Below are 23,451 nucleotides of genomic sequence, written 5' to 3'. Positions count from 1 at the left end.
CTACAGTTAACTACAGGTTTGATTGAAATAGATTTTAAAATAAAACCATGAATATTTCAGAATTTTAGGTGAAATCTTACATAAATAATAACGTAAGTTATTTTTCATATTCTTTTTAAAAATTATTCTTTTTGTGCAGTAGGAAAATTCAGTCTCAAGTGAATCTTTTTCTGGTATTTGAAATTTATAGTGACTATACAACTTTGATATATGATGGTAATTGTCTTGGATTTTGCTGCTTTAAAACTTAGAAGTAGTTAAAAAAGGATTTTGGTAAAGGCTACTTGTGTAAGACAAATTTTAAAATTATTGTGCTTTTTAGACAGTAAGGATATTTGCAATAAAAGACAAGTTTTAAAAGTTTGCTATGTAGATTATAAAGGAATGAAAATCGGGAGATAGTCCCAGCATAATTCTCTTGGAATTAAGAACATCTATGTTTTTAGTGATCATAAGTCACATAATTTGAGGTAAAATTCTGTTTTTTTTTTTCCTTTTTATAAAAGATTTACTTATGCATACAAGAACTGGGGTACAGGCCAGAAGTGTGTGTGGGCGGGAGGAGAGGATTCATCAGAGACTAAGTGGGGAACAGAACAGGCGGATTAACTGAAATACACTGCTAAGGGAGCAGCGGGTGAGATAGGCGATAGGAGAGGTCGGCTGTGCCCTGTGGGTTAGCTCCCTGGCTTGGGATCAAACTGGTGCTGCAGTGGCTGCAGATAGCTTCATAGTGCTGACACTTAACCCCTCTGCCAACAGGGAGGCTCCGAAGTAAAATTCTTAAATCAGGTTTTATCATTTCAAAATAGTTGATTTTAAAGACTTGACTATAATCTAGGAAACACTTTAAAAACAGTAGAGTCAGCATTAACATTTGTGGTGCCATACATTTCTGGTGCGGTCATATTTTTATTTGGTTTATTCTGTTTCATTATGTTTATTCTGACCTATTTGTTATATGTTACTAATATAAACCATGTTTTACTCTTAATATATTACTCTGCTTTTTTCAAAAGTGTTATTATTTTTCTATCAGTATTGTGTGTACCTTTTTGGTATTCTTAGGGGTTTTGGCATTTAGTCATTTAGTTTTGCTTAAATTGAAAGATGGCCTATATTAATGAAATGTTTATAAAGTCATAGACCTAAGGATGTTTTTGACATAGCAATTTAAAATGTTATCATAAAAGTTAAAATGCTAAAGTAATATCTGTCATTATATGTTGCATGATTCATTGGATGCGTTTTATACAATATGAAATGGAATATGAAGGTTTTTTCCTGAAATACAGCTATATGTATTTCAAAATTACTTTTTTTTTTTTTTTGCTTAAGTTAACTTGAATTAGTTAAAACATTCATTGGCAAAATTGAGGCTGTATAGTTAGTGAAGATGGCTATAACTTTATATTAGAAGTGCCATTTAAAATTAAAGTCTTTAATTTTTGTATATTGCTCCCCCAAGTAGAGTGTCCTATACTGAATAGTAATCATGGGAATCATTTGTTTGAAATGAGACCTAAGGTGGCTGATAATGCATTGCTTGTTAGGCTCTGTGCCAAAAGCTTCTTTTTTATTCATCACTTATTTTTATAGTTGAGTTGTGGATTAGAATGCTGATGGACATAAAATGTTTTGAGTTTAATTATTAACTGGATATTTTTTTGGCAGGCTGAATAACTAGAGGAATTAGGACAAAATAACAAGTGAGCCATCTTAGAATTTGACATCTTAGGTAAAGAGTGTGTATAATATTTCCCAGATTATACAAATGTCCTTTTTGTTGATACAGCATCCAAATTGATAGATTTGCAACTTCTCATTGCTTTCTAATAGGTGTAAAAATAATTTCTCGGTAATTTAATAGACTACATAGCACTTAGATCTTTGATTTAATGTCTAGATATATATTGAAACGATTGTAGCTCAGTATTCTGAGGTGAAATGTAGGGTTTGTGAATTTAGAGTTTCGCCTGTAATACTTTTACTTGGCACTGAGTAAATTTGGTGTCACAACTTTACTATTTGTTTCTTTAATTTCTTTTGTAGAAGAGGAAGATGGAGTGTGGGAGAATGGACTTTCCTATGAATGCCGTACCCTGCTTTTCAAAGCAGTTCACAATCTGTTGGAACGGTGTTTAATGAACCGGAACTTTGTACGAATTGGCAAGTGGTTTGTAAAGCCTTATGAAAAAGATGAGAAACCTATAAATAAAAGGTAAACTAAGCACTTTCTTGATATTTCTCTTTAGATTTGTTATTTTTTGTGATTTTACAGAAGATGTGGAGTAAAACAAGCTTACCGACATACTCAAAAGAGATTAACTTTCACAAAGTACAGTATGTATTTGGTTTTTTAACCACTTCAACCTTTCCTTTTAAGATTTTCTTGCAGTGGGAATAGGCTATGTCAATACACTGGCCTCAGTTTAGACCTGGGATGGTAGAAAACTTGTGGGCTGAAAGTAGAGACTTAGCATGGACATATTTTTTTTAGTGTTAGCATAAATATAATTATTGTTCTCTCGATATTAAAATTAAGTAATATTAATACTTCTTAAAGATAGTGGTCTGTAATTGTGTTTTTGAGATGAGTTTAACCTTTTTTTATAACCACATCTTTCACTTTGCTTTAAACTTGTTTTTTCCATGTAAGACATATTTACTCAAAAAGAGTGTATAATTTTCTTAAACTTTGAATTGAGCAGATTTCTGACTCCAGTTTATAGAGTAGTTGCAGGTTGGGCCACAGAAGGCTTGAAGATACCTTCTTTTCCTGTGCGGGTATGAATGAGCTTTAGCACAAGCTCCAAGATGTTAGGAGGTTCAGTTCCAGGTATTGGTCCCAGGGTGGTTGGTCAGGGTCTGGCTATTTTAATGGGTGCCTGCCACCCACTGTTGTTGAGTATGTGAGGCTTAGAGAGAGAGGAAACAGCGGGGAGTAAGATGGGATGTGGGAGAAGAGAAAATGAAGGAAATTTAGTTTCTGTAAAAGATGTGATGATATGAATAAACATATGGTTGTGATTGTAATCATTCTTGAGATGTCCCCTATTATATCATACGTGCACCTGGAATTTTTTCATACTTCCCTTTTTAGTTTCAGTAGAATGGATATATAAGCCTGAAGAAGTCAAGACTTTCATTTTTTTCTTCTTTGAAAATTAAAATACACTTTTTCTAAATATTGTCAAATAATTGTGCAAGTTAAGAATGTTTCCAATTGGCAAATGGCAGAAAACCTATCTGGCTTAGCTATCAGTTGATTTTTCTCAATACAAGGAGCCTGGAGGTAGATAGCTCATTGTTGGTGCACCTGTTTAAAAATGTTAGAAAGGACTTAGGTCCCTGAAGTTTTCTGCTTGGTCATTGTTAGCCATTGATTTTCATCCTCATGAGCCCAGTGGGTGTTGCACATCCAGACTCCACTTACAGTGTATTCCAGCCAGGAAGAGGAAAGAGGGGAGGAAGTCAGAAAAGATAACCCTTGAATCAGAAAGTAAGTTCTTTTTTGGAAATTTTAGCTGATACAGAATTGGCTGGACTATGACAAACATTTTTTTAAAATGTGGGAATATTTCCATCCTGAAAAAAATAAAGCCTCTCAGAAGAAATATAGAGTAGCTATTAGCAGGCAATTAGAAGAAGGGGAAGTAGATATCAGGTAGGCATTTAGCACCATATACTTTGAAGTAGTTTTAAAAAGCCAAACAAATTATGAAGACTTAAAAGGAAAAGTTTCAGTCTTGAGCCCCAGTTACTAAGTGGCTCTGCAGAGGCTATTCTTTTTAAATTTTTTAGCTTTCTTTTAATTTACCAATTTAAAATTTCAGAAGCAAATAACATGTTTATTCTTGAGTTTTCATTTATTCAGGATTAATATATTGATTTTTCTGTTTAGGGTTTAACTATCATACTCACCCCACTCCTGTCCCTACCACTTGAACTTCGGCGTACTTATGTACACTCTCTTCCTTTTCCTTATCTTGCCAATTCAGTTGTAAGGTTTGGTAGTATCTATATTATGGTTATGTAAATATTACTTATGACTGAACTATATAGTATGCTAAGATTATATTCCATCTTTTTGTTTTCACTAATGTCAAGTCTTTTGACTTGATTATCTATGTCAGGAGTTGGTAAACTGCTATCCCACAGGGCAAATATAATCCATTACTTGTTTTTGTAAATAAAATTTTATTGTAACACAGCTATGCTCATTAATTTATATTATTACTATAATAATGCAATTATATTATTTCATTACTGCTTTTGCACTATGGCAGAGTTGAATAATTGTGACTAAGACAGATGACCCACAAAGTCATAAATATTTAGCCTAAAATTTGTCCTGGTTCATCACAATAAAAGTTTACTGACCCTTCGTCTTTGTATCTTTTGGTAATTAACTCCTAAACTATCTATTGGAAGTACAGATTTCCCTCCCTGACTTTAAGAAGTTTGTATAATCTTATTGGTTTCTGTTTTTCCTCTCTCATTAATTAAAACTGTAATTGAGCCCGTTGGTCTTCTGCTCAATTTGGTTTTTCGATAGGTCTGTTTTACAGCAGTCATCTTAGTAATTCCCTTTGCCTTTCTGTCTTGTTGGATCCATATTTCTTAGTGCTCATGTCTTTTTTGTTGTTGTTCTTGTGGGTACTGCTCATCTATCAAAAATTTTCTGAGTACATGAGAAGTAATATTTTTGAGATTGTAAATGTTTGAATTACCTTCTTTTTTGTTCTCAGAATTATGGGCACTAAAAATGATGACTAGAAGCTTTGTGTATGTGAGTAATTTATGAAGTTGCAGACTGTATTTATAATAGTAGAAACCCGGCTGTTTTAATTGGGTGCCTGTCATCCAACTGTCTATTTTTAGGTTGCCTCCCTCCATCCTCTTTTTTTTTTTTTTTTAAAGATTTATTTATTTATTTATACAACCTCTGGGTACAGTCAGAAGCGTGGGAGGGTGAGAGAATTCACCAGAGCCAGAGCAGGGAGCAGAGCAGGCAGAAGGACTGAAGTACACTGCTGAGGGGAGCAGCGGGCGGCAGCAGAAGTCTGCGCGCCATGTGGGACCCTCCTCAGGTGGCTGGGGAGCAGCCGGGGATTGAACTGGCGCTGCAGAGGCTGCTGGCAGCTTCACAACCCAGCGCTCAACCGCTGCGCCACCCGGGAGGCCCCCTCCATCCTCTTTTAAGTTAGTTTTCCAAAAGAATCTAATATTCTGCAAAAAGAATATACTTGGCTGGGCCTCCCCTGGTGGCGCAGAGGTTGAGCGCTGGGTTGCGAGGCTGCCCGCAACCTCTGCAGAGCCAGTTCGATCCCCAGCCGGCGGCGAGGGTCCCACATGGCGTGCAGACCTCTCCTGCCGTGCCTGCTGCTCTCCTCAGCAGTGTATTTCTTCATCAGTCTGCCTGTTCTGTTCCCCGCTCTGGCTCTGGTGAATTTCTCACCCTCCCGCGCTTCTGACTGTACCCAGTGCTTTATAAATAAATAAATAAGTCTTAAAAAAAAATAAGAATATACTTGGCTACCAATGTTTAGGCAACCTATTGGAGAAAGAGGCTGTAGTTTTGATAGACTTAGGTATTTATTTAGATTTTCGCTTAATCCATTTTTAAAATACATCACTTCAGCTATATCTAGTATCTCTGAATCCCTGTGGTTCAACCAGTTGGATAGTGAGGCTTTAGCTTTCTGCTAATCTGGAGTAATGTAGAATCTGACTATTAGACAGTGGATTGATGAGTCTAATGTAAGCATCTGAACTTTTCATTCCTTCTGTTTTTAGTTATACTGTATATCCCTTTCTGGGATTCAATGTAATTTGTGCTTTGGTTTCTTCCCCTTAGCCTTTATCTACTAAGTCAGTTACTATTTTTGCCTTTGCTTACTAGCGTCCCACATTTCGTGGCCCCCACTTGTCTGCTGCTATAACTTCCATTCCCTTCATCTTCCCCTTGCCCTTTATTGTCTACATGGAGCGGAGTTCATAAAAAATAGTAGAGGTAAATGAATATGTTTAAACAGCCCTATGAAATACTGGAAGTATATTTTTCTTCATGAAAGGAACTCAAAATGGACTATCAATTGAGAACACAACATTTGTATTAGAGATTTATATTACTCCAATAGATTATACTTGTTATTTAACCATGTAATTGAGCACTAGTGTTTTTCCAGCGGATGACCCATTTAGGAGGGAAGATAAATTAAAGTTGTGTTTGTTAATGGAGTGTTACCAGAAATAGCATATGCTCTTTTGAATACCCTTGAAGCATAGTTGTGATACAAAACTAACCAGGAGAAAGAAATGCTAGTCCTCAAATCTTTCTTCACAGAAACTTCCTGCTGACTCCCCTCCCTTTAGAAAAGCAAGTAGGAAAAAAATCAAGCAGTTAAGTCTCTCAACTTCTTTTAGTTACGTTTTGGACTATTTTTCACTCAATTCAATAGAATGATATGGGAAGGTAGATAAAGATCGGATTAAATTAATAAATTAATGTGCTTCTAGCGCATTGTGGTGCTAACCCATAAGGAGCATCATATATACTATTCTTGTTGATTGGTGAGCTTACTTTTTGTTAAATTTATATGAACTTTCTTAAAAAGAATTAAAACTGTAAAGGATGAAAATTTGTACTGTTAAACTAGTCTGATTTGAATGAAGGAGATAAGTAATATTCCTGACCTTTTCCTTTTTTTCCCTCCTTATTTTCCCTCCTTAAGTATAGATTCTCATCTTCTAATAATCTGGACTTCCATGTCTGATTAACAGTCCTTCCGGGATTGAGAAAGAGAAAAAGTGGAGTTAAACCTATTGGTACACTAAGGTTAGCTGTAAAGAACCTCTTATTCCCAACTATTAATTAACCACTGAACGAGTTAACAAGAAACTTAAAAGAATTACTGATCTTCAGATATTTAGTTAAAATAATGACCAGTCTTCTGTCTGAAACATTTTTTCCTATACTTCAGGGGGCTGGATTAGATGATAATCACTGAATTTACTGTTGAGAGCACAGGTAAATGATCTGTAGTAAGCACAAGTGACAAGTGATTTACTGTAGTTTGTTTTTTTTTTTTTAAAGATTTATTTTATTTATGCATACAACAGCGGGGCTATAGGCCAGAGGTGTGGGGGGTGAGAGGATTCACCAGAGACAGAGTGGGGAACAGAACAGGCAGATTGACCCAAGTACACTGCTGAGGGGAGCAGTGGGAAAGTCAGGAGAGGTATGGTGCGCCATGTGCTGCAGAGGCTGTGGATAGCTTCACAGGCTGCATCTTAACCCCTTGCGCCACCAGGGAGGCCCCTACCGTAGTTTTTTTTTAACAGTCTCCGAGTAAAAGACTTCACAAACTTAGGATGTTTCAGGGTACATTTGAATAAGATTATTTTGAAAAACTTTAAGTTGTATTTGGTTAAGTTGAACCTATTTAGCAATTTAACTGGATGGGCATTAAGTTTGTGATATTTAGTAGGAGTTTTAAATCTTTTTAGTAAGGGTATACAGGATACAAAAAGTGGTAAGGGATGAGAACTATTTTAGTAACTTACAGTATGTTTTGGCATAGGTGGTCTGCTAGCTAAGTAGGAGTTGAGATTGTATAGGAGGGAAATAATAGGGAACATGTTTGATTTTAATATATACTTTAATTTTATCCCATTTTCTCAACTATAGATGTAGCCACATTTGGGGGAAAAATATATTGCTTACTTGGTAAATCTGCTTTGAGATTTTTACTTCTCTGTGTAAAAACTAGTTACCTTTAATCTCAGTTTTCAGAGGCAACATGGGATGATGTGTGTGTATATGTATGTGTAGATATATGCTAGAATACATAAATCTTTGCTGGATGTTACATAAAGGAGATAGAATCAAATGTCTGGTTCCATATATTCTGAATTCTTATTTTGGATTCTAGCAATAAGGCTTTTAAGTGATGGCAACAATCCTGGCCACAGAGAATAAGATATTTTTGGGTGAAATAGAAAAATTTCATTTAAGAAAGAGGCGTTAAAGCCATAAGTTTGTATGGAATTAGTTGTAAGTAGACTATCAGGGCAAATTCACTGTTTTAGAAGAAGTTTTAGAACTATGCTTTTCATTGTAGTTTTAGAACTTTGCTTTTCAATGTAGTTGAATAGCCCACTTGTAGGTGTTTAAATTTCATTTAATTGAAAAAATAAAATTAAAAATTCAATTCCTGAGTTGCTTGAGCTACATTTCAGTGGTCCTATGACCAGTGGCTGTTGTGATGGGTAATGTAAACATTTCCATCATTGCGAAAGTTCTTTTGGATTGTGGTGCTTACACCAGAGCCTTTACACTTATAATTAAAATAATACTTCAGGAGCTTTGCTAAAGAAGCTGGTCAAATTTATTGTTGTTTTTAAGGCACTGGATGGAAAGACCATCCTTTGAATTTTGCTCATAGTTGTATTTATCTTTCATCACACCTGTGACTTTTACACGGTACCTGTATCTCCAACATTTTAGTTAAATATAAGTACCACACCATTGACATCTTCTCTGGAGGTATATTAGTAGCTGTTTTATATAGATTTAGAATTTCATTCATTGATTGCATGTCTAAATATCTTTAAAAATCTGAACTTCTTGAGCTATCACTGTTAGGTTTTTCTAAGGACTCATTTCCTCTCCTGTCTTCTGAGGTAGCACTGTCCAATAGAAATATAATGTCAGTCAGTTAAATCCTCTCTAGGCACATTAAAAGTGAAAAACAAGGGCCTCCCTGGTGGCACAGGCGGTTGAGCACAGCACTATGAAGCTGTCTGCAGCCTCTGCATTGCTGGTTCAATCCCCGCTGGCCTCGGAGCAACCCACATGGCGCAGCATACCTCTCCTGTCTTGCCCACTGCTCCAGTCAGCAGTGTATTTCGTCATTCTGCCTGTTCTGTTCCCTGCTCTGTCTCTGGTGAATCCTCTCACCCCCCACACCTCTGTCCTGTACCCTGGCTCTTGCATAAATAAAATAAATCTTTTTTATTTTTTTAATTTTTTTTTTTTAATAGAGGCATGCTTTATTTATTTGTTTGCTGGTTTTGTTTGTTTGTTTTTGTTTATACATGCACTGGGTACAGTCAGAAGTGCGGGAGGGTGAGAGAATTCACCAGAGCCAGAGCGGGGAGCAGAGCAGGCAGAAGGAACGAAGTACACTGCTGAGGGGAGCAGCGGGCGGCAGGAGAGGTCTGCGCACCATGTGGGACCCTCCTCCGGTGGCCGGGGAGCAGCTGGGGATCGAACCAGTGCCGCAGAGGCCGCGCGGTTTCGCAACCCAGCGCTCAACCGCTGCGCCACCGGGGAGGCCCAAAATAAATCTTTTTAAAAAAAAAAAAAAAAAAAAAGTGAAAAACAAACCTAGCCTAGGTAAAATTAATTTTAGTAAAAATATGTAAACCACTGTTGCCTCAATAATAAGACATTAACTTTAATAATTATTTTATTTATCCATGTGTATCCAAAATAATATCATTTCACCATGTAATTAAATATACAAAAGATATTAAGATATTTCACATTTTGTTCTTCACTGAGTCTTTGAAATCCAATATGTCTTCTATACTTAGAGTGCATCTCAGTTTGGACTGGCCACATTTCAAGTGCTTGATAGTCACATGTGTATGTTGACTATTGTGTTAACAGCACAATTCTAGAAGCTTTAAAACAAACCTAGCATGGTGTAGTGTTTATTGGTAAAAGTTAGCGTCTATCTTCCATCTGGTCTCTGAACTCTCAGAATCATGCACTAAATTGTGTCTATGCCAGAATCTCAGAGGTAGGAGGGAACCGCATACCTTATGTTAAGGTACCCACTATTTTCCATGTTAGGCATAGTTACTATTTTGTTTTCCTTTCTACAACCTATCTATGCTGGTCTGTGTTAATGTCTGCATCAGGGTTGCTATATAACCTTTTTTCTGGAATCTTAAGGGATGATATAATACTTTTTAATTTTATAATATGAAATTCTCTGTGGTCCTTGAGTCATAAGACTATAGTCTGTTTTCAACATTCTCATGCTTTACAGAATCACTTATGAGAAAAATTAATTGCCAAGAAAGACTTTTTTCTTCTCTGTTAAGCTTCTTTTACTCTAAATTTCTTATACAAATTCATAGAAATTTGTCTTTCTGAACTATTGGTTTTAGTTGTGAGAAAGAAATTTTTTTTCCAAAGTAGAAAAGGGAGTGAGAAACCTTTACCTATGCAGAACTTGTCAGACAGTGCTCAGAACTAGGGATTAATATGTATTAATTTAGTTCTTACAACAATGCTATTAGTATTCTCATTTTTATAAGTGATAAACCTGATACACAGAAGTTAAAGTTGTTCAAGTTCATATAGTTTGCAAATTTGGGAGCTGGAGTATAAATATGTAAAATATGAAAAATATGAGACAAATTTGGAACCTGTAGCCAACTATATTCCCTGTACCTACATCTTTTTTAAAGTGAAAGAAAATAAAACAAGTACTTAAAAAATTACTTTTATTGGAGAAATCCAAAAAGTTTAGAGTACTTGAAGGTGTAAACCATGATTTTAAGACAAGTCCTTTAACAACTTTGTGTCTTGAATTCCCTACCAGCAAAATGGCATGCCATGTTTAAACTGTTATTAGAACAGCTATTAAACTGTTACTAGAACAGCTATCTTTAATCTATAAACATTTTCATGTTCTGTCTTAAGAATTAAGAATCTGTTGTTTAATTTCTGCAAATTTTTCTACAATAGAAAAGTCAAATTGTTCAGGTTTCATCTGTAGGATTCTGCCTCACTAATACCATTTTTTTTTTGGTTGTTACCGTATAACTTCCTGGAGAGCAGCAATTCTACCATGAGTAGTTATAGTAACTAACATTAGGACTCATTGTAGTACACATGAAGTTTTAACTCCTTTTTTAAGTGCTACATACCAAAAAGATTTAATGAGGTGGTTGTGTTATAAATGATATCTTTCTATGAATGAAAATTGTTTTTGAATTTAGTATGACAGTAATACCTAACATTCTATTTGTCCCATAGTATTCTTGGCTGGAATATTTTTCTGCCAGAAATACTATTCCATATTTAGAATGTTTAATATTTCCTTTTATATCAGGCATAAACTTGGTTTATTTTATTTTATTTTATTTTAAAGATTTATCTATTCAAGAACCGGGGTACAGGCCAGATGCCCGGGAGGGTGAGAGAATTCACCAGAGACAGAGTGGGGAACAGAACAGGCAGACTGAAATACACTGCTGAGGGGAGCAGTGGGTGAGATAGGAGAGGTCTGCCTGTCAACCCACATGGCAGTGTGGGTTGCTCCGCGGCTGACGGGGATCGAACCGGCACTGCAGGCACTGCAGAGGCTGCGGACAGCTTCACAGCGCTGTGCTCAACTGCCTGCACCACCAGGGAGGCCCAAACTTGGTTTATTTTAAACCATTTTATATTATATTAAGATCAGACTATATTGGAAACATGCTAGCAATATAGGAAGTGCTGTTTTCCTTTAATCATAGACAACCAGAATTGAGAACTGCTGATAAATAGGGCAGTACAGATAAATGGGAGATGAGAGATTAATCATGTCTCACGTATTGGAATGTTGGGTATTTACAAAGACCCCAGTGGAGACAAATTTATAACTTTACATCAAAGAGCAGGATTTAATTTTTTTTTGGATTTAGAAGTTAAGATAGCCAAATATTCCGTGAATCTATGCAAAAGCTATTGGGTTTTCATTTTATTGGCCGTGATTTTTGTATATACTAGATTATATTTACTTCCTAATTAATTTAAAAGAATTAAAGCAATATACATTTTGGCATTTCCCAGATTGTAATAGTCTCTTTTTCAAAAAAAAAAAAAATTATTTATGCATACAAGAACTGGGGTGTAGGCCAGAGGTATGGGAGTGAGAGGATTCACCAGAGACAGAGTGGGGAGCAGAACAGGGGGTTCTACTGAAATACACTGCTGCGGGAGCAGCGGACAAGACAGAATCCATGTGGTATGCTGCACTATATGGATCAGCTCCCTGGCCTGGGATTGAACTCATGTCACAGTGGCTGGTGATGGCTTGATAGCGCTTAGACTTTAACTCTGCGCCACCAGGGAGGCCAGGTTGTAATATTCTTATTGGAAAAATTTTAGTCACATTATTTGCTTTTTAGGTCATGACAAAAATCCATTTTGAATATACTTTTTAATCCTTACTTAATATTTTATATATAAAATGCAATTGCTGAAAGTTATAGTTTTAAATTTTTTTCTTCACCAATTAAAAGTAAGAAAGAGGAGATAAAATTCAGTTCTCCTAGTTTCTTTGTCTTTTAAAGATAAAGAACATGAGATTGTTTTTAGGTTGTTGCTTATACTTGCAAATGTTCTTGAGAGTATTTGCAATTCAGATTTTAAAATCTGCTAATTCCTGAGTAAGCACACAGCATTCATAATTATTTGTATAGAATACATACAAGGTCTCAAAAATTAATCACATTAGACTTGCTTGATTTCCTTCCTTTTTTTAAGATTTATTTCATTTATTCATACAAGAGCAAGGGTGTGTAGTCCAGAGGGTGGGGGGCGGAGGGGTGAGAGGAGACACCAGAGACAGCGTGGGGAGCAGAGCAGGCAGATCTACTGAAGTACACTGCTGAGGGGAGCAGCAGGTGAGACAGGAGAGGTCTGCTGTTCCATGTGGGTTAGCTCTCTGGCCAGGGATTGCATGCCGCAGTGGCTGCTGAAAGCTTCATAGTGCTGAGACTTAACCCCTTGCACCACCAGGGAGTCCCCCTTGATTTACTTCCTTAATAAATATTTTCCTAGACATGTGTTTTTAGTTTGTAGTTCCCCTTAAACTCTTAAAACCTTTGTCCCATTACAAAGGAATATTTTCCTGAAAAATCTGTAAAAAGCATATGATTTAAAAAATACATAGTTATTCTAGCTAATGGAATATAAATTTTCTTAACTTTTTTTAGTCTTTTTGCCTTTTAAATTTTCATATTCTTTTTGATTAGAGAGAAAAACCCTTTGAAAATTGATTTCTGCCTATTTTATGTCATACATGAGAATAATAGACAACTTTTCCTCAGAAATTAAACATAAGTCGTTTGTCAAGGAAAAAAATACTATCTAGAAATTTTATGTATTTATTTGCTTTATAACTCAACCATAACAATTATAGAATTGTGTCTATAGAAGATACTAGCCAAAAAAGCCCAGAAATGGCTATTTATGTATTCCCTTAATAGAATAATGAAATTAGTTGCATTTATGTTTCTTTGCTTTGAGATACTGTCTTTGGGAAAAATAAATGTTTGGAGGTTTCGGGAGTTAAGAAAAATCCTAATTTTTAAATTTATATCAATAATTATATTTGATATTCTTATTCATTTATTTATGCATGCATGCATACAAGAACTGGGGTCCAGGCCAGAGGTGTGGGAAGGGGGCGGTGAGAAGATTCACCAGAGACAGAGTGGGGAGCAGAACAGGCAGATCTACTGAAATATACTGCTGAGGGGAGCAGTGGGTGAGACAGGAGAGGTCTCCTGAGCCATGTGGGTTAGCTCCTGGCCTGGGATCTGGATCAAACTCATGCCTCAGTGGCTGGCAATAGCTTGATAACACCAAGAATTTAACCCCTGTGCCACCAGGGAGGTCCCTATATTTGGTACTCTTTTTTTTTTTTTTGATTTATTTATTTTTATACAAGAACTGGGGTAGGCCAGATGTGTGGGAGGGTGAGAGGATTCAAGAGCGGGGAACAGAACAGGCAGACTGATGAAATACACTGCTGAGGGGGAGCAGCAAGTGGCCGGTATCAAACCCGCACTGCAGAGGCTGTGGACAGCTTCGGTTCTCAACCACCTGCGCCCCCAGGGTGGTCCTATATTCGGTACTCTTAAATAGGTTGTTAAGAGTTACACTTTGATTTAGTCTTTTCCTTAAAGCTGTGTTACAACATTGTAGTAGGTGGGCCACGTCATTGCTTTGTTGAGAAACAGTTTTTTCCAGTTCTGTAATGTCTGAGTTGGTATTTTCTCAAAATTAAAGTGTTTTTATTGAGGTACTGTTGATTTACAACACTACGTGTTTTAAGAATGCAGTTTCACATTTTTTCAAATATGTAACCATACCAAGCCTAACACTAAGTATCAGTAACCCTTCACAGTTCATTGGACTGCCTTCACCCTTTGCTCCCACTCCACTCTGGTAACCTCAATTCTACAGTCAGAATCCAAGGGTTTATTTTTCTTTCTTTGTTTCTGATCTTTTTTTTTTTTTTAAAGATTTATCTATCTATCTATCTATCTGTCTGTCTATCTATCTATATTTATATATTTATTTATTTATACAAATGCTGGGTACAGTCAGAAGCACGGGAGGGTGAGAGAATTCACCAGAGCCAGAGCGGGGAGCAGAGCAGGCAGAAGGACCGAAGTACACTGCTGAGGGGAGCAGCGGGTGGCAGGAGAGGTCTGCGCGCCTTGTGGGACCCTCCTCTGGTGGCCGGGGAGCAGCTGGGGATCGAACCAGCGCTGCGGAGGCTGCGGGCAGCTTTGCAACCCAGCACTCAACCGCTGCGCCACTGGGGAGGCCCTGTTTCTGATCTTTTGCTTTGTTTCTTGGTATTTCTCTTTTTGCCTTATTTTGCTGGGCATAATCCCCCTCCAGTTTCATCCATGTTGTCTCAAATGGCAAGACTGCATTCTTCCTTCCTTCCTCACTCCCTCCCCCTACCTTTCCACTTTTTGAATTAGTGTTTTAATATTCTTTGGATAATTAGGGGTGGATTTGCTGAATCATATGGTAAATCTATATTTAGTATTTTCAGAAGCCTCCATACTGGAAGAATCTACTTACCATTATATGAATCTACTTTTTTTCTCCATACTCTTGTCAACACTTGTTTTGGTTGTAAGCCATTCTCATAGGTGTGAGATGATATCTCATTGTGGTTTTGATTTATAGTTCCATGATAAGAAATGTGATCAACATTTTTTAATGTGCTGTTGGACATCTGTAGATCTTTGGAGAAGTGTCTGTTCAAAACCACAATGAGGTACCACCTCATTCCCATTAGAATGGGTGCCATCAAATAATGAAAATTGTTGATAAGGCAGAGAAATTGGAACCCTTGTGTACTGTTGGTGAGATTTATAGAATGGAAAACAGTATGAAGATTCCTTAAAAAATTAAAAATGGATCTAACATGTCATTCAGCAATCCCAATTTGAATATATAAAAAGATTAAAAGCAGGATTTTTTTTTAAAAAGATTTATTTGTTTGTTTGTTTGTTTATTTATTTATACAAGCACTGGGTACAGTCAGAAGTGCGGGAGGGTGAGAGAATTCACCAGAGCCAGAGCGGGAAGCAGAACAGGTAGAAGGACTGAAGTATACTGCTGAGGGGAGCAGTGGGCGGCAGGAGAGATCTGCGCACCATGTGGGACCCTCTCCTGGTCGGGGATGGAACCCGCGCTGCAGAGGCTGCGGGCAGCTTCGCAGCCCAGCACTCAACTGCTGCACCACCGGGGGAGGCCCTGAAAGCAGGATCTTGAAGAGAGAGCTATACACACACCCATGTTCATATTAGCACTATTCATAATTGCTAAGTGGTGGAAGCAACCCAAATGGCCATTGATGGATGCATGATTACACAAAAGGTGTTATAAGGTGCAATGGAATATTATTCATCCTTTAACAGAAAAGAAATTCTGTTACATGCTATATACCCATGGATCAACCTTAAGGATATTATGTTAAGTGAAATAAGCCAGTCAGAGACAAATGATTGTAGTTATGAGAGGTATCTAAAGTAGTTAAATGCATAGAAAGTAAAGTAGAATGGTGGTTGCCAAGGACTGGAGAGGGATAAAAATGTGGAATTGTTTAATGGAAGTTTCAGAATCGATAGATTAAAAAATTCAGCTAGAGATCTGTTTCATTACATTATGAATCTATTTAACACTACAGGAAGTACCCTTAAAAAAAAAATGAAGGCAGTGGTGAAGAATTGGAACTAATAACCCAATCTTCCACAGATATTAAACTTTTATCATGGAATTTACTACTATCAGTGAATTAGACATAACAGTAGTTTTATGATAAATATTACAAGCATAGAATAATATTGGTACATACAATGTTTAAAAGAGTCTTCATAATGCGATTGAGAAGTAAGGAGATGGGGCCTCCCCGTTGGCACAGCGGGTTGAGCGCAGAGCTGTGAAGCTGTCCATGAAGCCCTTGCAGCGTGAGTTAGATTCCCGGCTGGCCAGGGAGATACCCACATGGTGCTGCAGACCTCTCCTGTTGGACCTGCTGCTCCCCTCAGCAGTGTTTTCGGTCCGTCTGCCTATTCTGCTCCCTGCTCTGTCTCTGGTGAATCCTTTCCCTCCTGTGCCTCTGGCCTGTACCCCAGTTCTTGTATAAATAAATAAATCTTAAAAAAAAAAAGAAGTAAGGAGACATTTGTAGTAAACAAAGAAGGGGGAGTTCTTGGGTAGATTAACTATCTTTGTTTAGAGAGTTTGGCAAGAATCAGATTGTGAATAGTCTCAAGTGCTGTGCTAAAGTTTTTTTTATTTAGTTCTGAAGTCACTGGAGAACTATTGATTTCAAGCCTTCTAGTTACATGATCACAATTAATTTTTAGATTGTAAGCTGTGGCATAAGGCATGATGATAAAATAGAATAGTTATTCAGTCCTTAAAAAGACACTGCTAGCAAATAAATATGAGCTAGAACCAGTAGGAATTGGTGATATAGATTATTTGAATGTAAGGTGTGAAGGGAAAAAAATTTAGTATGATTTCTGTTTCTGGCATCTACAACTATATAGATGTAGACTTGACAAAAAAGAGAAATGTGTTTGGTTAGAAATAAGTACTTCAGATAGTTTTATTCTGTAGTATTTAGTATATACCTACTGTTTTGCATGCTGGGGATAGAGTTTTGAACAAAGAAGGCAGATTTCTTCCTCCAGTAGAGCTTACATTCTTGGATGGCTGTAATAAATAAGTGAACTGTATAGGATATTAAATCTGGATGATTTCTTTAACCAAAACAAAACAAATCCCAAGAGAGAGCAGTTGAAATGAGGGACAATTTAAAGTAGGGTGATCAATGAAGACCTCATCGAGTTGGACAAAAATCTGATGGAGGAAAAGATAGGTATGTTGTTTCAGATCAAGTGACCATACATACAAAGGCTAGTGTATTTAAGGAACAGCAGAGAGACCAATGAGAGGGAGAAAGGAAAGTACTACAGGAAGACTAGTAAGAGATGAGTTTGGAGAAGTAATAGGTATTGGGAGGCACCATAGGACATAATAACTTTCTGATGTTACCAACTTTATTCTTTTCCCTTTAGGAATTAAGTTTATTTTCGTGAATAAAGAAATAACACTTGGTTTTCACAGTATATGTTGCATTTAGATCTAAATATAATACTAAATTTAATGCAGAGTTTTTTTGAATGTGTAGTGTTTCCTTTCTTTTAAGCATTTGGAATTATGACTGTGTTTGGTGTACTTTTGTGTTTTGTAGTAAAGGTACTTTACCACTGCTGAGTCTACTTTACATGAGCATCAGCCGTGATTTGTTTTGGGACTGGCATTCTCAAAGTTATTAGTTGTAATCTCTTTTTTTAGATTTACACTTTTCTACCAAAGTGAATGTCTGTATTCTTTGCAATTACTCAACTAATAGCTATTCCAATTGGATCAGTGTTTTAGTCAGAGGAAGAAACAAGCTTTATTTATCTATTAAATACTTTAAATAATTATTAATTTTATTTCCTATTAAATACTATTTACTTTGTCAATTTTACTTTAGTAAATTTGAACAAGAAGCCAAAAACTATTGGTTAAATGCAGTATGGTGGGCCTCCCTGATGGCGCAAGGGGTTAAGTCGCAGCACTATGAAGCTATCTATAGCCACTGCAGCATGAGTTGGAACCCCAGCCAGGGACGTGACCCACATGGTGCATCAGACCTCTCCTGTCTCACCCACTGCTCCCCTCAGCAGCATATTTTAGTCAATCTGCCTGTTCTGTTCCCCACTCTGTGTCTGGTGAATCCTCTCACCACCCCCATACTTCTGGCGTGTACCCTAGTTCTGTGTCTGCAGATATTTACCATGAGAGAGGATTTTTTTGATAAGTTATATTAATTATAGTTTTCCTGTTGGTTCCTTTTAAACTTGAATAATATGCTTAAATTTCAGTTTCTTGTTTTATCAGCTTTGGACACTACGTTGACTCCTTAATATATATTACAGAGAAGGTCTCAGCCGTGATTATTCTTCACCTCCATCCTACCTTCTGTTTCTCCACTTCTATTAGCTTTATTACTCTAATTTAATTTTAATTTATTATGTCCTTGCTTTATACAGAAGTAATTGAAGATAGCTATTAATGGTTATATTTTTAAAAAATGGTTCTTTCAGAAGAATTTTTACAGTAAATGTGTGGAGAAGAAATTAAAAAAGTGGATTCTTACTAGTATAAAGTCTCATTTCCTTTTGGTCCATTTGAACTTTATTTCTAGGTACACTTGTTTTCTTCTTGGGAACTTTTATTTGCAACTTTACCTAATATTCATAAGATACACTATTTTGCATACAACTTTGGTTCTATGGTGTCTTCAATTATAAGACCCATTATTGCTTCAGTATAACTTTCATTGGGTTTGGGATTGTACAGTACATTAAATGCACAATTGGTTGCATGCAGCCCAATTTTAAAAATAATAAAACATGTTTGTATTTATTTAGAGAAAAATAAGTAAAAATAAAATAAAGTTGCACAAGTATACTTTTTTCATCGAAGAAACCTTTCTTTTTTTCTCTCTTAAAAATCAAGATTATACTATTTTGGTAGCCTACCTTTTCCATTAAACCCACTCCCCCACCTTGACTTATTTTTGTGGCTATAATTGTATGTGTGGGTGTACCTAACTTGTTTAACTGGTTCCTCTTTTTGCAGCCTATTCTATCACAAACAGTGCTGTCAAGAACATTTCATACTGCTAAATCTTTCCTAATGTCCATGATACTGTCCCTTAAATGATGAAGTAGAATTTCTGGGTTAAAGAGAATGTTCATTTTCATAGTATAACTTCTGTAATAAAGAAAAGTAATTTAACTTATTTTTTGGCTATTAATCACTAAAATACAATTTTTTCTCCTTTATAGTGAACACTTGTCCTGCTCTTTTACCTTTTTCTTGCATGGAGACAGCAATGTTTGTACCAGTGTGGAAATTAACCAACATCAACCTGTGTATCTTCTCAGTGAAGAGCATATCACCCTTGCTCAACAATCGAATAGCCCATTTCAAGGTAGATTATTTTATTGGCTTAGGTATTTGATCTTTTATTGTTTCAAGAGAATTTTTACTAAAAATTTTTTTAATTGAGGACCTCCTTGGTGGCGTAGGGGTTAAGTCTCAGTGCTATCAACACTATCACTGCTGTAGCCTATGTTAGATATTCGGTCAGGGAGGTAAGCCACGTATGGCGCAACAGATCCTTCCTGCGTTGCCCGCTGCTCCCCTTAGCAGTGTATTTTCAGTATATTTCAGTAGATCTGCCTCTCTGCTCTCCACTCTGTTTCAGGTGAATCCTCTCACTCCCTGCACCTCTGGCCTATACCCCAGTTCTTCTATGCATAAATAATCTTTTTAAAAAGATTTTTTTTTTCAAACTGGTAACTTTTACATTTTGAAATTAGTGAGATTTCCCCTCAATCTAATTTAGCCTGGTGATGATTCTGGTGGAGTTCTTTTCTTCTTGCCTTTTAGAGTATTAAGTAAATTAAATGTTTTTAAATATAAATACCATTTTAAAAATTCTTGTATATGAATAGCATATTTTAAAGTGTTCTTTTAAAGAGCATTTACAGAGCCCCCCTAGTGGTGCAGGGGTTAAAGACACAGTGCTATCAAGCTATCATAGCCACTGAGGAATGAGTTTGATTCCTGGCCAGGGAACTAACCCACATGGAGCAGCAGACCTCTCCTGTCTCACCTGTGGCTCCCTTCAGCAGTGTATTTCAGAAGATATGCCTGTTCTACTCCCCACTCTGGTGAATCCTCTTACCTCCTCCACGTCTGGCTACATCCCAGTTCTTCTGTGCATAAATAAATAAATAAATAAATAAAATGAATACGTATTTACCAGATATATTTGTGTTTTTTCAAAATCATCTTTGTTTGAGGTCATATAAGTCATTTGTAACTTAGGAACAGGGAATTTTGATTTAATTTATACCATGAAAATGGTTGACCTCACGAGGAAATATTCATAATATTGTGGACTTGTTTTTAAAAATTGGTAGTGTGTTCCTGTTTTAATTCTAAACCTAATATTCTTAGAAAATTTATATAGCAGGATATAATCAGCACATAGATTTACGTTTATGTTGTTTTTTCTCAAATTACTTTTCCTTAGTGGAAGGGAAGTTCTTTTTTAAATTCTAGCCATCTGAGATTTTGGGGGTAGACAAAATTTTAAGTTTTTAAAATAAATTCAGTATTGCACTTTATCTCATTAATTTATTTCTATTTTAAGAGAAAAAATTAATTTTCTAATGAAATTCCTACTTGTACAAATTATTAAATTTATTTTCTTTGGTACGGTCATTATGGATCTCTTTTTTTTAGAATTGCACGAAGTACTTTGTTGTGCTGTTTAGTGTGCCATTACTTGGGATAACAGTTTATAGTTACTTACTTGATGTCTGTTTTGGATTTCTAGTTATTTTAAGCCCCTTTGGATTAAATGGCACTCTCACAGGACAGGCATTCAAGATGTCTGATTCAGCTACAAAAAAATTGATAGGTGAATGGAAACAATTCTATCCTATCTCATCTTGCTTGAAGGAGATGTCGGAAGAGAAACAGGAAGATATGGATTGGGAAGATGATTCTTTAGCTGCAGTAGAAGTTCTTGTTGGTATGGATTCTAATTATTAATGAAAAAGGGAAAATATGTGACTTTTTAAAATTGTGTTGACTAATAAGCAGCTCTAACACCTTAGTGACTTTCAAAACCAAACATTTCTTTCTTCCCATATTTCCTACTTACATCAGGGCTGCAGCTTGGTTGTGGTTTGGCTGCTTTTATCTTCTCATTCTGCAACCTAGGATTAAATAGTATTCATTGTCTCTGCCATCTTGTTCTTACAAGATCAGAGGGGTAATAGGGACCACATCTAACCATTTAAGTGTATTTAAAACTTCTGCTAGTATATGATGGGTATTACATCTCACACCCCATTAAACAAAACTAGACATGTGGCCAAGCCAAAATCATTGGGGAGTGTTACATAATTCCACCTAGAGGGAAGCTTACTATTGATGCCAAGAAAATAATTGTGAATAAATAACATTTGGACGCTGGAAAGTTGACAGTCTTTGTGATGAAGTAGTTTAATATTTGTTAAGGCTGTCGACTTAACACTTAAAAGGCAGAAAATGTATTTAAAGAACTTGTGTTTTTAATCTCCTCTGCCCAGGTAAGCTATAATCAGGTTGGCTGTATTCTATATGCCTTTTCATTCAGGGACCCAGATCCTAGGTTAAATAAGGTAAATTATATTTGGGACATGGTGATCTCAAGGCAGAAGTAACAGAGGCTGCACTGATGATGCTGCAAATACATTCAAAGTTCCTGTTTTGATATGGCATATATTACATGCACTTAATTCCAGAGTAAGTCACATTGACAAGCTTAATAGCACTTCAGACTTGGAGGTGTGGGGAATATATAACTAGGCAGATAATTAGAATTAGAATCTGCATTATATTTAATGGAACCTTATGATAATGTTATTTGTGGAGAATGCCTTGTTTGGGTTCTTGGATTTTTTTTAAATAAAAATGCCAGTATTCAGTTTCAATTAATACATTACTACTAGAGTAGATATGATAAAAACAGCACAAACATATTAGACTTTTTAAACAGGTATATAAAGAATTAAACAGAAAATGGTTCATAATTCTAGTGTCCAGCTTACTTTGTTAAACTTGCAAATAAAGGTTTAAAAAAGGTTACACATTCATGGTTAGGAAATACAAAAATGAAAAGCAAAACTTGTTTTCCTCTAAGTCTCGAATGTAGGCAATCATAACTATCAGCTTCTTATGTTTTTTCCCCTAGAAAAACCTTACGTCAAAGAGCATATATTTATAAAAATACATCAGATGATTTTTTTATTTAAAGAAATGTGATCATATTATATTTACTTTTTCAATGCAGTACTTCTGAGTGAAACTAATCCCACTGCAATCCCAATAGTAATTGAGTTTCCTGTCCATTTTTTTTCCCTTTCAGCTGGTGTCCGAATGATCTATCCAGCATGCTTTGTTCTAGTCCCTCAGTCAGACATTCCTACTCCTAGCTCTGTGGGATCCTCTCACTGTTCAGCTTCTTGCTTGGGTGTCCACCAAGTGCCTGCTTCCACAAGAGATCCTGCTATGTCTTCGGTTACTCTTACACCACCTACGTCTCCTGAGGAAGTTCAAACAGGTATTTCAATAACTTGTTCTGTTAGCTCTAGCAATAAATCTGTTGTTTAGAATACTGTCAGTACTTAATCATTTTGAAATAATAAAACTTTCTGAAGAGTTTACAATATACTATAAAGAACTCCCTCATCTAGACTGTTAACATTTGCTCTAGCAACCTCTGTATGGGTGCATTCATTGTTACTGGTCTTTTTTCTGAACCTTTTGCAAAGAAACTGCAGACACAATGCCACATCACCCCTAAAATTAAATACTCAGTATTTTCCTCAAAATTGAAGGACATTTCCTTATATAACTACCATTCTAGCCTCCAAATCTGGTAATCAACAGAAATAAAACATTGCCAGTCCAATTCACATCCCCTGTTCAGATCCTTTCCTTTCTGTATTTAAGTAAAGTACTTTTTTGTTTGTTTCACAAGGCAAGTAAGCTTACCAAATAGCTTGAGTTGTTTCACAAATTAATTAAAATAATAATAATAGTAATGTTACTCTAAACCAGCTTTTATTCTCCTACAGCCTGTTCTTTTTTTGTGTGTTTTCAGTTGATCCTCAGTCTGCTCAGAAGTGGGTCAAATTTTCTTCAGTATCTGATGGCTTCAATTCTGATAGCACTAGCCACCATGGTGGGAAAATACCCAGAAAATTAGCAAATCATGTGGTGGATAGAGTTTGGCAAGAATGCAATATAAACAGAGCACAGAACAAGTAGGTATTTCCATTTTAAAGTTTAAAAGTTGCATTTTGATAGTTACTTAATAAATATTTGAAGTATAAACATTAATTTGACTTTTAATTTAAAAAGTTGATATTTGACATTCAATTTTAATGCTTAATTCAGGGTTACAGAAAATTTTATGAATTCTAAAGAAATTTATAATTTCAAAT

The 23,451-nt window shown here is 36.0% G+C and overlaps 1 protein-coding gene across 1 annotated transcript in view; it reads left to right on the top strand.

Moving 5' to 3' along the window:
• MED13 (mediator complex subunit 13) overlaps positions 1–23,451 on the top strand; it is a gene marked incomplete at both ends in the record, with an annotated part of 90,395 nt that overhangs the window by 7,655 nt on the left and 59,289 nt on the right. The window contains 5 exons of the mRNA XM_084238229.1: positions 2,053–2,221; positions 19,231–19,376; positions 20,793–20,990; positions 22,371–22,565; positions 23,109–23,271. Of these exons, the coding sequence (XP_084094355.1) occupies positions 2,053–2,221; positions 19,231–19,376; positions 20,793–20,990; positions 22,371–22,565; positions 23,109–23,271 (871 nt within the window). The remainder of the gene's footprint in view (positions 1–2,052; positions 2,222–19,230; positions 19,377–20,792; positions 20,991–22,370; positions 22,566–23,108; positions 23,272–23,451) is intronic.

The sequence above is a fragment of the Talpa europaea genome (assembly GCF_964194135.1).
Source record: "Talpa europaea genome assembly, chromosome: 7".
Lineage (NCBI taxonomy): Eukaryota > Metazoa > Chordata > Mammalia > Eulipotyphla > Talpidae > Talpa > Talpa europaea.
The sequence above is the reverse complement of the archived record's forward strand: the minus strand, read 5'-3'. Positions and strand labels throughout refer to the sequence as shown.